Raw genomic sequence first — 13,314 nt, 5'->3', positions numbered from 1 at the left:
ATCTTAATTCATAAATGTTTTGGTGGACTCAATCTTTATACGTCTATCAAAGAATCTGCTGCCCATTTTTTGTGCTATATATTTGAAAAAAAAAAACATCTATTACACTTAGACAGAAGCACAACTATACAAGTATACACACACAGGGAAGCATGCAGCAGCAGCTAAGAAATCCTGAACTATTTGAACATATCTTTATCATTCAATCATGCCAAGGCTTTGCTGTATTTTTATTACTTTCTACATCATAGATGCATGGTGAAGACATCAAAAGCAAAAGCATATAGAATTATGTAGCAAACAAAAAACAGATGTGGTTTATTGTTCCTAATTTAATTTAATCAGTTATGGAACAGGATAAATATTTCCTCTTATTGTAAAGCAATTCTGCCTCTACACAGTTAGTCAGCTGGCTAAAGAAAATCTAAATTATCAGTTTAGGCTTCAAAGAAAAAAGAAAATCTTTACTGGTCTGAAGAAGCCAAATTAGTGCCTCTGCAAACAAAAAGTCAATTGTGTTACCTTCATCTAAATTAATGCTATAAAATGTTATGAATAAAGACTGTCTTGCCAATAGGGGGTTACTGTAAATTATAAATATGTGACCACTCCTCATCCCCCCCCTTTCCCTCCTCCCCCAAACACCCACCTTGCTGACCCCACAGCAAGAGATGGAACATACTTAATTCTGCTGAGGAGCCCCAAAGTTCCCTACGCCTCACATGGAAACTGTGCTACTTGTTAGAAAACCATTTTCTTTCAACAATTTGGTAATTGGCCCACGCTTCTAAAACGTACACTCACACAGCAGTGCATGTTGGGAGAAAGAGTCAACTGCAAGGCCTGAACAAAATTACCATCATTATCCATAACCATAAACAAGCCTGATGATGATGATGATGGTTTTAACAATAATAATAGCAATCCAGTCTGAGTGCTTTTTCACATAACAGTGACAACATTAGTCACACTGGCAGCAGAAAAATGAAAGGCTCGCTGCCTTGAGAGCTCCCCTTTGTTGTCGCTGCTGATGGGGCAAATTGGCAGGCAGAGCCGGCAGATGCGGGTCCTTAAAGACGGATGTAGAAATAGTGGGCAGTCGATTTGCCCACTGCTCTGGCACGGCTCCAAGGAAAACAACATAACAGAAGTTGAGGAATAACAGGAAAAGGGAGAAGTCACGGTGAAAGTATGCCGAAGTTCCTGTCACTTAGCACAGGTCACACCTAATGTCACCTTCCTCTGAGTGCACAGCGGGGACAAAACAATGTCTCTGCCATATGGCCCCATTCAATGTCTCAAAATGCGTAACTTCATTAAAAACTCCACTAATCTGTGATTATCCACACTGCTGGTGACCTGGTCACCAAAACCGAGTCTGATGATGAGCCACTCTGCTGCCACCACACCGAGTCACACACAACTCAACTCTTTGATAACTGCCCGGACCTGTGACAGCTGCTGCATTCCTGTCATATCAATGTGTGTGTGTGTGTGTGTGTGTGTGTGCGTGCAGGTGTTTGTGTGTTGTTGGCTGGGCCCTGCGCTCATGTCCCCCCTCATTAGCCAGCGGTGGGGTGTTGACATCCTGAGCGACTGCCTCTTCAAACACACACTTCCTCCTCACACCGGCAACTTCTACCGAACGCAGGAAACTGCCCAGAGACAAATGACTGAATGGCGTTTTTTTTTTTTTTTTTTTTTTTTGAAGGAGAAGGAAGAAAAGGAGCAAAAACTGTTGAAGCAAAGTGGCAGAAGAAGGGAAAAAATGTTGGACAAAATGAAGGAGGTGAACATAAATTCATGTATATGATCCAGATAAGCAGTGATGCAAATAAAACCTGTCTCAGATGTTCCAGATGTTCAGTTGCCAAGCTGGTTTATCAAACCTGCATACATTACTGAATCCCACTTTATTAATTATTTCTGGCAAGTTTGGGAATTTTTGAAAGTAGAGATACACCAATCAGGCTTTCCTGGTTGATACAGATTTTGTGTCTCTGCTGCTGATTCCAATTTTGACTAATTTAAAGTTTTTTTTTGTTTACAAAGAATAAGAAAGGATAAAGCTGAAAAATGTGCTGGAGGTTCTTGGATAGGGGCGGTCGACAAAATAAATTACAAAATTACAACATTGTTCCTATTTATACACCTAAGGATTTGTCCCTAACCTTTATCTAAATATTACTAAAAAGCTGCATGCTGTTGGATGATGCATTTATTCACTAAGATGGTTGGGACTTTTTAGTTTTTATGCATTTAACGATTAGGGAAGCTTCTGATTTTTCAGTATTTCACATGCCAATCACCAATCAGAGCAAATGAGGGGGAAAACTGGCCAATTCTGATTTCTGGCTGATTGATTGGTGCATCCTTAGACTGAAACATCTTGCATTAAACAAATGTGGTTCCAGAAATGTGCATGTCCACACAGATGTAGTCTACACTTTCCTGATTTCTGTGGTGCTTCAACCAAGAAACCTGATACAACGCTGCCGGACGAGACAGAGATGTCATTTCTGACTCATGATTGCATCTCTCCATCTCCTTCACATCATTCGGACATTCACCATGGTGCTGAGGGCGCCCGTCTCCTCAGGACAAACAGGAAACAGCTGACACAGAGCCCTGAAGTGAAGCTCACATGATGCTTATTGATAACAGCTTGTCCCCTGGTCTCACACGCAGAGTCAGGGTCAGCACTCACCCATCCTGCAGGGAATTGCTGCACAACTGGAAAGGTTGCACCATGACCCAAAATGCACATGATCAGGACACAATATTCATTGAAGAAGGGTTTCTTCATCTTCTTCTTTAAATGACAGCAATGAATGCAATGATGCAATTATTTGACAAACTAAACTTTTAAAGTAGGTTGGAAGTGAAAATGTTGCACACGTCATATCTCCGTGGTTGGTGCCTGGGTAAATATGCTGGGGACCGCAGAATGAATAGGACCTTGTGCATCCTCCCTTTTCGTCAAGCTACAGCTCGGTGGCTCCTTAATAGAGCACACATACTGTACACAAGAAGCTGTGCTGAGCCTTACACTTAGATTCCTATCATGCAGCAATGATGCTCCCTACAAACGCTGAGCGAGATTCTCCTAATGTAACTTTACAGTCAAGCTTTAAGCCTTTTCTTAGTCAGGTGCCAGAGCAAACAATCACTTAGCTTCCTTCACATGGTTCTCTCCTTGTCATTATATGCTATTAAAAGTGGTAGCGCAGGAATCATTTCTGCAGAGAAAAGGTCCTTAGATCAGTCTTATTTTGCATTTAAGTACTGGGGTTTTTACTTTAGATGCAGAGAAAAAAAAAAAAAACTGAAAGGAAAAAAGAAGAAGCAGTTAGAGACAGGGATGCAGAAGAAAAAAAAAAGAGTAGTAATGGGGGAAGTGGTGCATGTCTTTTCTGCAAATCTCCTCTTTCACCTCTGCTCTCCTCCAGCTCTCCATCAGGCCAGCCAAGAGACACTTCACCTCGCACCCGCACACACATGGAGCCTGAGCCAACACACTGCAGAACACACACTCACATGGAGCGAGTGCACACACTCGTCCACCAGCATGTGCACGCACACTCACACCACTGGCATATGACTGTTGAGCCACCCACTCAGAAAAATAAATGGCAGAAGCTCCGACACAAACGCCTCGACACCAGATGCATGCACGTATAGACATCCATATGCTTCGTGTGCAACGACCCATCAAAGACAGACATGGAAATAATAACAGTCCAATGTTACCATACACACACACACACATTCACCTACTGTGGATAATCCTGCACATATGCATCAAATCATTGCCTTCTGAGGCCAGCTCCACAGGAAAACAGCAATGCATATGCACTGCATAAGCAACATGCAGCACTCCTGTACCACACACTGTAAAACAACCAGCTATCACACACACAAACACACACACTTGCAGCTATAAGTCTATTAGGGTGTTAATAGGCAGATTGGTTTGCACTGTGATCTGTGCTGAAGAGGATATTATCCTCCCTGCTTCTTTCCTCAGACAAAACAAAGCAGAGCTTTTCCACAAATACGTCTGTCATCACGCCTTAAAGAGCGATTAATGTTCTTACACACACACACACATACACACACACACACAGGAAACGGTACAAAATGTGACTAAAATCTCCGTCTAATTTGGATTAAAAGAAATTAAATGTGACACAAGATGACTAAAGGAGCAAAAGAACGGCAGGAGTAAATTAAGCCTTAAAGTATGTATATGGATATATTTTAAATTAAATGCAAGCACATTTAACCAATTATAAACTGCTGATAAAAACATGCAAAAGGGAGAAAATCTCCGGGAAGCTGACATTTATTTTAAGTATACCCTGAATTTAATTAGCCTTTTATTTATTTTTTCTATTTTTCTAATATTTAAATACAAAGTAAAAAGATTGCAAGACTACATGGTAGTAGATTATTTTAAATGCATTGAGAAAGTAAAGTTTGTAATAAATTCTATTAAATATAATAAAAACAGTTTGGTATTCTTTTCCTATCTGCTTTTGTAATTTACATTCGTGTATAAAGACAAGTCCTGCTGTGTTCACATGTAAATTTTAAGGGTCTCCGTGTGAGAGGAAGCAGACAGGTAAATTCTGATGCCACTGTACCTCTTCCAGGTCTCGGCCCATTGTCGACCTGTCGCCCTTCAAAGGAAGCCGCGTTACTGCACCCTTGCAAAAAGAAAAGGAAGATTCTATTTTAGAGATAGCTTTAGACTGAAAACAAGCACTGATTTTATTTTATTGTATTTATTTTGATTTTGTTTTTACGCAAATGTGCTGCGCGCCTGGGTGGCATCTCCAGATCCTGTGGTTGGAGGTGAAGGCACATTTTTTACGAGCCCCTTAAACCCTGATGCTTGTTCCCACGATTTCCTCGACACTAAGCGGAGAAGAAAACAACAAAAAAGAAAAGGGACGCGGCCTCCAGCTGCTGTGTTACTGAGGAAACATCCCTGATGAGCCAATTAGGCCCGTGGTATCGCTTAACTGTGGAGTTTTTAACTTGCAGAAGTCGATATTCAGAGCCACGCATGGTTCGGGTCAATTAGGGCTCCAAATATATTATCTCTCTGTTATGCCTGGGAAATAATTAAGCTCCCTGCTAATTTTAGTCGTTTTTTTTTTTCATAAAACAAAATCTGAAAGTTTTATTTTGCTGCTTAAAATGCGAACAGATGTCGGAACAAAGCTTATACAACAGGCAGTATTTATCGAATCTGTTTAATTGTTTTCTTTCAAATTGCACCTTGTTCCCGCATTTCTGTGTCTGGGTTGCGGAGGATGTGAATTTCCTGCTTTGTGTAAAAACGATTTAAACCTCACTGAGGCCTTAACTTGAAGACATTAATTATTTGCATTTCAGAAATGCTTCCGTGCGGATTTTTTTCCGGTTTTGGATTACGAGATACAAAAAATACAAACGAATTAAAAAGGAAAACAGAAAAAGAAAAATTCATGCAGGTACATGGGATGTCAGTCTGCAGTAATAATAAGAAGAAAACGCATAGAAAATAATTTTTGTGTGACCCAATTGTGTCCTACTATTCTTTAAATAACAATTTTTCTAATATTAAAAAGAAAACATAGTTTATTACAGAAGCTTGTTAGACAGATTTAAAAAAAACGGAATAAATGAAAACAGTTGTAGTTAAATTGTATTTTCTCCTGTTGGGTGGAAGTGTTGCGTTATAAAACACCGCGAGAAGAACAAGTAAAGTGAAAATAGATTCGACTTCTTGTGATCTTTATCGATTAGTTATAAACTGAGATGCTCTTGCACCTGCTGCAACCCGCATCATACTTGTAAGGGTCAATTCATTTTTTTCCCTGTCAAAATTAAATCATATCACAGTAACTTTTCTCATTCTCAAGTCTTGTTACACATATTTGGAGAAGTCCTGCCAGATGTTTGGGCTTCCTGATGCTGATGCTCCGCACATCAGCGCAGCTGCTTCTCTCCTGAACTCACTGCGCTGCGGAGACTTCTTCCTGCGTGCGTTATCGATCAGATCTAATCCGGCCTAACAAACTATAAAAGCCCGCGCCCTCCGCGCCACCTGGCTCTTCTTTACGGGAGATTTTTGCAGAACGCACGAACCCAGAAGGCAGTTCTCAGCCCGAACACCCCAGGGGTGCGCCAGGCTCGGCAAACACAAAGTCATTATCGCTTAGATTCCAATAAGGCGAGTCTGTCAAGGAACGAGCTTCCTTCGGAGAATTGATGTCAGAGGATATCTTCTAAGTGATGCGCGGAAGGATAAATAACAGCGAGTCCCACAGCTGATTACATTGAAACAACGATGCGCGTTTGTGGAGAGGAGAGGGGGGTCCCAGCAGATGCGGAGCGCAGGGGCTCATCCACCTGCTTATACCGGCAGAGAGTGGACAAGAAGCTCGTTGGCCTCTACAAACCACAAATCCTTATATATACATTTTCACTCATACATCAGTGGGATGGAAGATCATTTATTTCGGAACAAAAATCCAAAATTTCGTTTGCATATTGGTGTTGCGTAAAATGCAAAATGAAGTTCATAGCTTCCATCCTGAATTTATGTTAAAAAGCAAATTATCAGCCTGATAAAACAGTTTAGGAATAATTTTATTCCAGATATGATTAGCTGCGATGAAAATAACACATAATGCATTAAAAAGGATTCACGGAAAAACAACAAGATTAAATGAAAAGTTCCTCCTTATTTCCAGCACAGAGCCGCCGCGAAGCTGTTGCGCAAGAGCCGCTGCGGCCTGGTGCGTAACAGCGTGTGCAAGGTACGGATGAGCCTGCAGGTCCCGCAGTGATTAACTGCAACCTAACAGCCGTGCACGACCCTCACACGCGTGCGCGCGAACGGAGGCGCACAAACACGCGCACACACACACAAAGGTCTCACTTTCTTCATTCCTCCTCCCTTTCTGCCTCCGACATTTATCCAAAATCAGTTAAAAATATGTCTCTTGCTCTAGCTTCAGTTTTACACCTGGAGTAAAAAATAAAAGCATGGAGAGTGAATGTAAACAGGAGAGAAATGATTCGTGATCATTTCTGCGTTTCCATGAGAGGCTGGGTTTTTCTGCGACTCCTCTGTAGCTCTTCAGCCGCTCAAGGTTTTCCCTGCGACGGCCACATGAAGAGACTGAGCCGGTCTCCCAGGGTGTCCCTGGCTGAGCTCCTATCCGCACTGAGGTTTCTAAAACACGGCTGGTGCTTGCTATAAACTCCGCTTACAACCCCCATTTATGGAGAGTTTAAAAGAGCGTGTATCTAACGAATCCAGACAGAAGGTGAATCATCCACCGTCAAATAAATGAATTATCTGATATATTTTGAAAAACAAAATCGTGGTTTTATACATTGACAAAATGTCAATATTGATGTTATTAAAAAAAATAAAATTAATTTACGGAATACATGCATAAAATAATTAAAATAAATGAATGGAAATATTTTCAGGCACAGAGTGTGTTCTATGGAAACGTAAAAGCATGCAAACTATTAATCTGATATTCTCCAGCAGGAAAGTTAAGCTGCAAAAAAATACTACTACAAATTCAAATTCTAAACCTCTATAACAGCAACAATCAGTTCTAACCTCCTGTTAACACACACACACTGATAAAGATCCAACACACAAATACTTTCTTGGACCGAGAGGTGGGAGATGTTAACAAGCAGACATGTAAACACACACCAAGGGATGAAAAATGAAGTTTTTCACTCCTAAGAATGGAATGGCAGACGTACCTGCTGGGACATTCTGTAGAGGAGGTTGCTGTCAGTGCTCTGCTGCTGCCATGTCCCCATGAAGCCCGGCTGCTCAGCACTAGGCGGTCTGGTGCTGAACTGCATGGAGCTCTCGCCTGCTCCCTCAGCGCTGCTGTTGCTAACAATGCTAACGCCACCCAGACCACCAACACCACCGCTGCTGTTACTGAGGTGACTCTGACTTCTGGAGGGGATGCTCACGCCAACGCCAGCTGTGCCACCGGTAGGTTCGGTAACCTTAGCTGTAGGAGGTGGCCTGGGTGACTCTAGGTCTCTGCTGGGCTCTGCTGGGACTGTGTCGCACTCGTTGCTTCTCACATCCAACTCTGCTTCCTTGGACTTGGACAGAAAGAAGAGACAAGGGGAGGGAGAGTAAGAGGATAGAAGTAGGAGTGTGAAGGAGGAGAGAAGAAAAGTAAGTCAGCGGAGGTGGGTTCTTTTTGGGTCGTGTTGTCTTTGGGGTTTTTATGAGCGGGATAACAAGGAGCAGGGAGATGGAGGAGTTGATGTGTGTCAGGGGTTTCTTTACGGCAGAGCAGCGTTTGTGTTTGGACGTAATTCTTATGAAGCCAGAGAAAAGAGGGTGCTTGCAGTGAATCTCCTCAAGGGCCTCCCCACCTTGGGCACCAGGGTTGGGGGGTGGTGAGCAGACCACTGGAGGTGAGGTGGGTTGGAGAGAAGGATGGAGGGGCTAATGAAAGGCAGAGCAAGAATGCAGTAAAACAAAATAAAAGGTGTGTGTGTGTGTGTGGGGGGGGGGGGGGGGGGTGTTAGTGAGGAAGAAAATCCATGGCATGGACACACAACTACACAGTTTACCTGCCTGCACACATTCAAATATTATTGTCTCAGTGGAAAATAGTTGGAAATAAGAAGTCAGCACAGGCAGCACATGCACAGTAATTCTGCAGACTCAAATATGTTTAAACCTTACAAGAGCTTCAAAGTAAAGATTGTCTACAAATCTGAGGCTTAAACTTGATTCTAAAAGGTCCCATTAAAGCCAAAGAGTTGAGCCAGCCCAAAGCAGAGACTTGTCTTACCATCAAACCAGTGGCTGTCCCGTGAAAGTGAGGATGAAGTGTGAGCGTGAGCCACCAGCTATCCTGCTCCTCTTCCTGCCTCCTTTTCTTTCTTTCTCTGTGTGACTCCGTCCCTCTCCTGACGTCCGTGCCGCTGCCTGTCCTCCCTCCTATCCTCTCCCTTTGCTCCTATCTCTCTCTCTTTCTCTCTCTCTCTCTCTCTTTTCCTCTCTGTCCGACTCCTCTGTACTCCACCGCAGCCACGGAGGAACTGAGCCGAGCACCTCTGAGTGTGTGCGTGTGTGTGTATGTGAGAGAGAGTGAAGTGAGGGAGAGAGAAAATGTGTGAGAGTGTGCCAGGCCGGTGAGGGCTCAACTGTGCCGCTCCGCTCTGAGATGCTCAGTGACACTGCGCTGCACACTTCTCCTACACAGACACCCCTCCTCTGCTCGGGGCAGGGAGGTGGGGGCATCGCTGAGCAGTAAGGAGGAGGAGGAGGAGGAGGAGGAGGAGGGGGTTAGCTGCTTGTCCCCCTGCCTTATTACAATGTGCACTGCTGCGAGTGGCCGGCATGTCTTGGAGCAACTTAGTTCTCCTGTGGGACTGACCTTCCACACACATACATGCAAACACACACATGGTGCAAAACCGCTCGTTTTATCCTCGACTTTTTCCTCACAGGTTTCCTGATGCACAACAATTTCTTCACTTCTGATGTCATTAAAATCTACGCTGCCGTTGTATGATTTCAGCAGCTCTAATGAAGGATTAATGGAACACCAGCAATCCGCCACCATTACCAGCAGCATGAACACGCTCACCTCACAAGCACGTCTTCCTCCTCCTTCCTACTCCTGCCCCATGGAGGCTCTCAGATTTTAATTAAGAAAAAAATGAGGAAGAGGTTCCATTTTAGCCAAATTGGTCCCCACAGCAGCGAAGGTGTGGGAATAAAATGAGGGATGGAGGAGTATAAGAAGACAGACACAGAGAAAAAGACACACAGGAGGATATAAGAAAAAAAACTTCCTTTGACACAGCATCTGAAACAATGAAGACACCCCCTCCTCTTCCTCTACAACCTTCTGCTCCTTTCCTTTACCTCTTTACTATCATCTGCACCCCGTTTTTCCCCCTCAGACTATCATTAGAAAAATGACAGAGCAGGTACGGCAGTCCATGGCAAGAGATGGAGATGTCATAGTGATCTTTCGACTGCAGCGGAACAAAAGAGAGACAGAGAACTTTTCTCCTCAGCTGCGTTAAACGGCCTCTAAACCACAGAGTCACTTCAGATTTTGTGCTAAATTGCTGCAGACAGCTGCCTGGCTGTCTGTTAAAAGCCTTTTGTAGCAGCCACTAATGGCAGTGCAGTGTTAACCTTTGCTGAGATTATCACACCCGTTGTTACGGCGACGTACATGGAAAGAAAAGTGCAGCATGTGTCTTTAATGCATGTCTTTTGTCTTTTGTCAGTGGGTTTAATTTACATCTTAACTCTTTTTCTCCCCGTCTTCATCCTGTTGTCCTCTGACTTTTTCCCCCTCTCGTCTGGAGATGCACCGATCAATCAGCTAGAGATCGGAATCTGACGATTTTCCTTTGATCGGCTCCAATCAGTGATCGCCAATGAATGCATCCAATCAATTTTATTCTTTAAAATATCACCCAATAACATGTACTTCAATGCATTCTTTTGAACTGAATAAAAATCAGACAAAGGGTAGGTCACCCTGATTGGTGCATCTCTACTTTTGACACCCTGTCTTTTATTTTATTATGGCCTATGGCCTGTCAGCAGCTACTATCATAAAATACTTAATGTATAAACCCTAAGTCGTGCAGTTTCACTCTTAACAACTTATTGAAAACATAATGCATGAGACTCAGGCTAATTCTATTAAGTGACAATTTAGCCGCTAAGGTTCCTTTTTCCCTCTCCAGACATTTTTCCCTCTTCCTCTCTCTGCTCGGCTGTAAATGTGCTAGTCTGCGGGTTTTTCAAGTGGCACTCAGTGTTTCAAGTCAAGCTGGTGGCTCGGCTTCTAACCCAGCTGCTTAATGGCTGTTATTTGTGGGAGGGAGGAGTGGACTCTGCCAATAGAGCTCACTCTTTCTCCCAATTTCTCTAACACTTTTTCACTTTTCTCTCTTTGCCTCTTGCTGATAGTAACAACTAGTGGGGGAAAAATACAGGGCCGAAAGACATTTGGAGTAGAAAGGAAACAGAATGATGAGAAATCTGTATTAGCTGCAGAAAAAAAGAAGAAACGGATCCTGAAGATTCTCAGACTCCTTTATTAAAACTATTATTGTGCAGGACTTGAGAATTCCCCGTGGGGCAGGGGTCCATGTCGAAGCCCATATAATTAACTAGAGGCTCAGCTACGGATCAATTACCAGACAAGCAAGTGATAGCTGAATCAATGGAAGATCATCAGGCTCGTTATCAGTGTTGCAACTCATTAGAGGAAAAGTGAGGTAGAGAAAGAGGGAGAGCAAAAAAAAGAGGGAGGGAGGGTGAAGATGAAGATGAAGGGGGAGAGGAGACGGGTGAGGCAGGAGGCGAGGGCAGGGCTGATGGCAACCAAACGGCTTATGTGTGAGTGTGTGTTGGACTCCTCGTTAGCTGCCACTGACCGGTGACAGGGGGGAGCCCTGCGCGATAAGGGCAGCCCGCTCTGTAGCAACAGTCACTGAGGCTTGTACGGATCAATACAAATGTGTGCATGAGGTTAAAGCTGGGCCATGGCATCCTCACTCTCCAGTGACTCACACACACAGTCGGGGGTGCAATTTTACAATCTGAAGCAGTCAGCAAGCGAATGTCAAGGATAAAAAGTTACACACCAAAGCCTGCATTTCTAAAAAGGACAAATTTAACAAAAGACAAGAAATCCTGAAATCTCTTAAAGAATATAAATAAAATGTAATACATTGCTGTTATTAGAGTTAGAGTTAATTAAGGTTGAGCAAAAAAAAAAAAAACTTGCTTGCATGCAGATTTTACACATAAGAATAAAAAGTATTTTCCTCTTTGTCAGATCTAAAAATGTCCGTTTATCACCTCCTGTAATGAAGTCCTGTCACCCCACTGGTACAAACGCCTGCATGTCTTTGCCTTTACTGGTCCACCGACCCCAGCTGGTCTCTTTGCTATTCACCTGTTATCAGCTGTGTCTGTTTTCTCCAAGTTTAACTGTTATGCTGTCAATTTTCTCTAGATTTGTCTTGCTTTCAGGTATTAATGGTATAAAATGTCACCCCGATGGCACGCAGAGTAAATTAGATATTAGTCTGGATTATGTTGATTCTATTTTATTTTTATTATTTCAGCTTTATTCTTAGAAAAATACTAATCATTTTTACAAAAGGTTTTCCAGCAGATAAAAAGCAGTACAATGGCCAACTATACTATACTAGTTATTTTTTAGTATTTTTTATTTTATTTTCAATATTTTTTTCTTCTATTTTTTAAGTGTTTATTTCACATTTTAGTCAAATCATAATACATAAAGCCCATTCAAACATACCTGGTAAACACGGGTATACTGTAGGCTTAGTTCCTTGCAAAAGGGAGTAAAAGTAGTGCAGGCAGCATAAAAACAGGATTTTTGCAGCTTCTTGAACTTTGACTGTAAGCAACGAGCCACCCTCCATCACTGCCCATCAAACCTCTCAGCCTCTGCGTGTTTGTTTCCTAAACACCGACATCTAATGGGTCAAATAGCCCAGAAATTGGCCGCAGCAGCTTTCGAGTCTTGAGAGGAAAAAGCGCCTTGTTTGAGCAAACAACGGATGCCGCTGTCATCAGTGGGTGCAAATTACAATGCTTAGCTGCTGTCTTATTTTTTAGTTTTGTTTGTGTGTGATTATACGAGTCGAAAGAAAAGGTCAAAAGGAAGGACGAGAACTGAATTCAGGGTAAGGTAAGTGGAGCTACATTATCTTTGCAGTGATGGTGAAAAAATTATAAAAACGAATGGAGATGGATTGTTGAGTGTACTTTTGCTGCAGATGATGCTTCTTCAAGTTCATCGTTTGTTCATTCTGAACTTTTTCCAAATTGAAACTCCAAAATTTCTCTTTTGTTATTGTATAATTCAAAGAAAACAAAGCAAAAAAAAAAAAACAGGAATAAAAGCCTGAGATGGCTGGGAAGTGGCATTTCCTCAACAAGCGAGTGCAACCTTTGTACAGCCCGCCGGAGACATAAGTAGGAGCACAAGGCCGAGGGCTGCTGCTGCCGATGACCTGATTCATGGTCTCAGTGTACGCACATGTGACAAGGAGCAGCGTGTCGATCAGATGGCACAGGGATAGAACTGTCCCTGTTCTGCTACCACTACAGGGCCACAAGACATCATATGACAGCAATAGGAACAGCTCTCCACTTGTGATAGTGGGATAAGAGGGAGACTGAGAGAAAGACATAGAAGAAGCTAGATGGGGGCACGGGAAGGTCTGAGATACAAGTGGGAGCCA

At 42.8% G+C, this 13,314-nt stretch overlaps 1 protein-coding gene across 4 annotated transcripts in view; it reads right to left on the bottom strand.

Moving 5' to 3' along the window:
- Nucleotides 1–13,314, bottom strand: part of bnc2 (basonuclin 2) — a 224,429-nt gene that overhangs the window by 113,346 nt on the left and 97,769 nt on the right. Inside the window, exons 1-3 of one of the 4 annotated variants that reach the window (XM_047364403.1) lie at nt 8,850–9,216; nt 7,786–8,145; nt 4,647–4,709 (exon numbers count right to left, since the gene is read on the bottom strand). The exons of 1 other annotated variant lie outside the window; for it this stretch is intronic. In XM_047364403.1, the coding sequence (XP_047220359.1) occupies nt 4,647–4,709; nt 7,786–8,145; nt 8,850–8,852 (426 nt within the window). In that variant the 5' untranslated portion in view covers nt 8,853–9,216. Of the gene's footprint in view, nt 1–4,646; nt 4,710–7,785; nt 8,146–8,849; nt 9,217–13,314 lie in introns of those variants that run through there. 2 more of the 4 variants (XM_047364400.1, XM_047364401.1) reach the window with 2 other exon arrangements.

The sequence above is a fragment of the Girardinichthys multiradiatus genome, chromosome 5 (assembly GCF_021462225.1).
Source record: "Girardinichthys multiradiatus isolate DD_20200921_A chromosome 5, DD_fGirMul_XY1, whole genome shotgun sequence".
NCBI lineage: Eukaryota > Metazoa > Chordata > Actinopteri > Cyprinodontiformes > Goodeidae > Girardinichthys > Girardinichthys multiradiatus.
The sequence above is the reverse complement of the archived record's forward strand: the minus strand, read 5'-3'. Positions and strand labels throughout refer to the sequence as shown.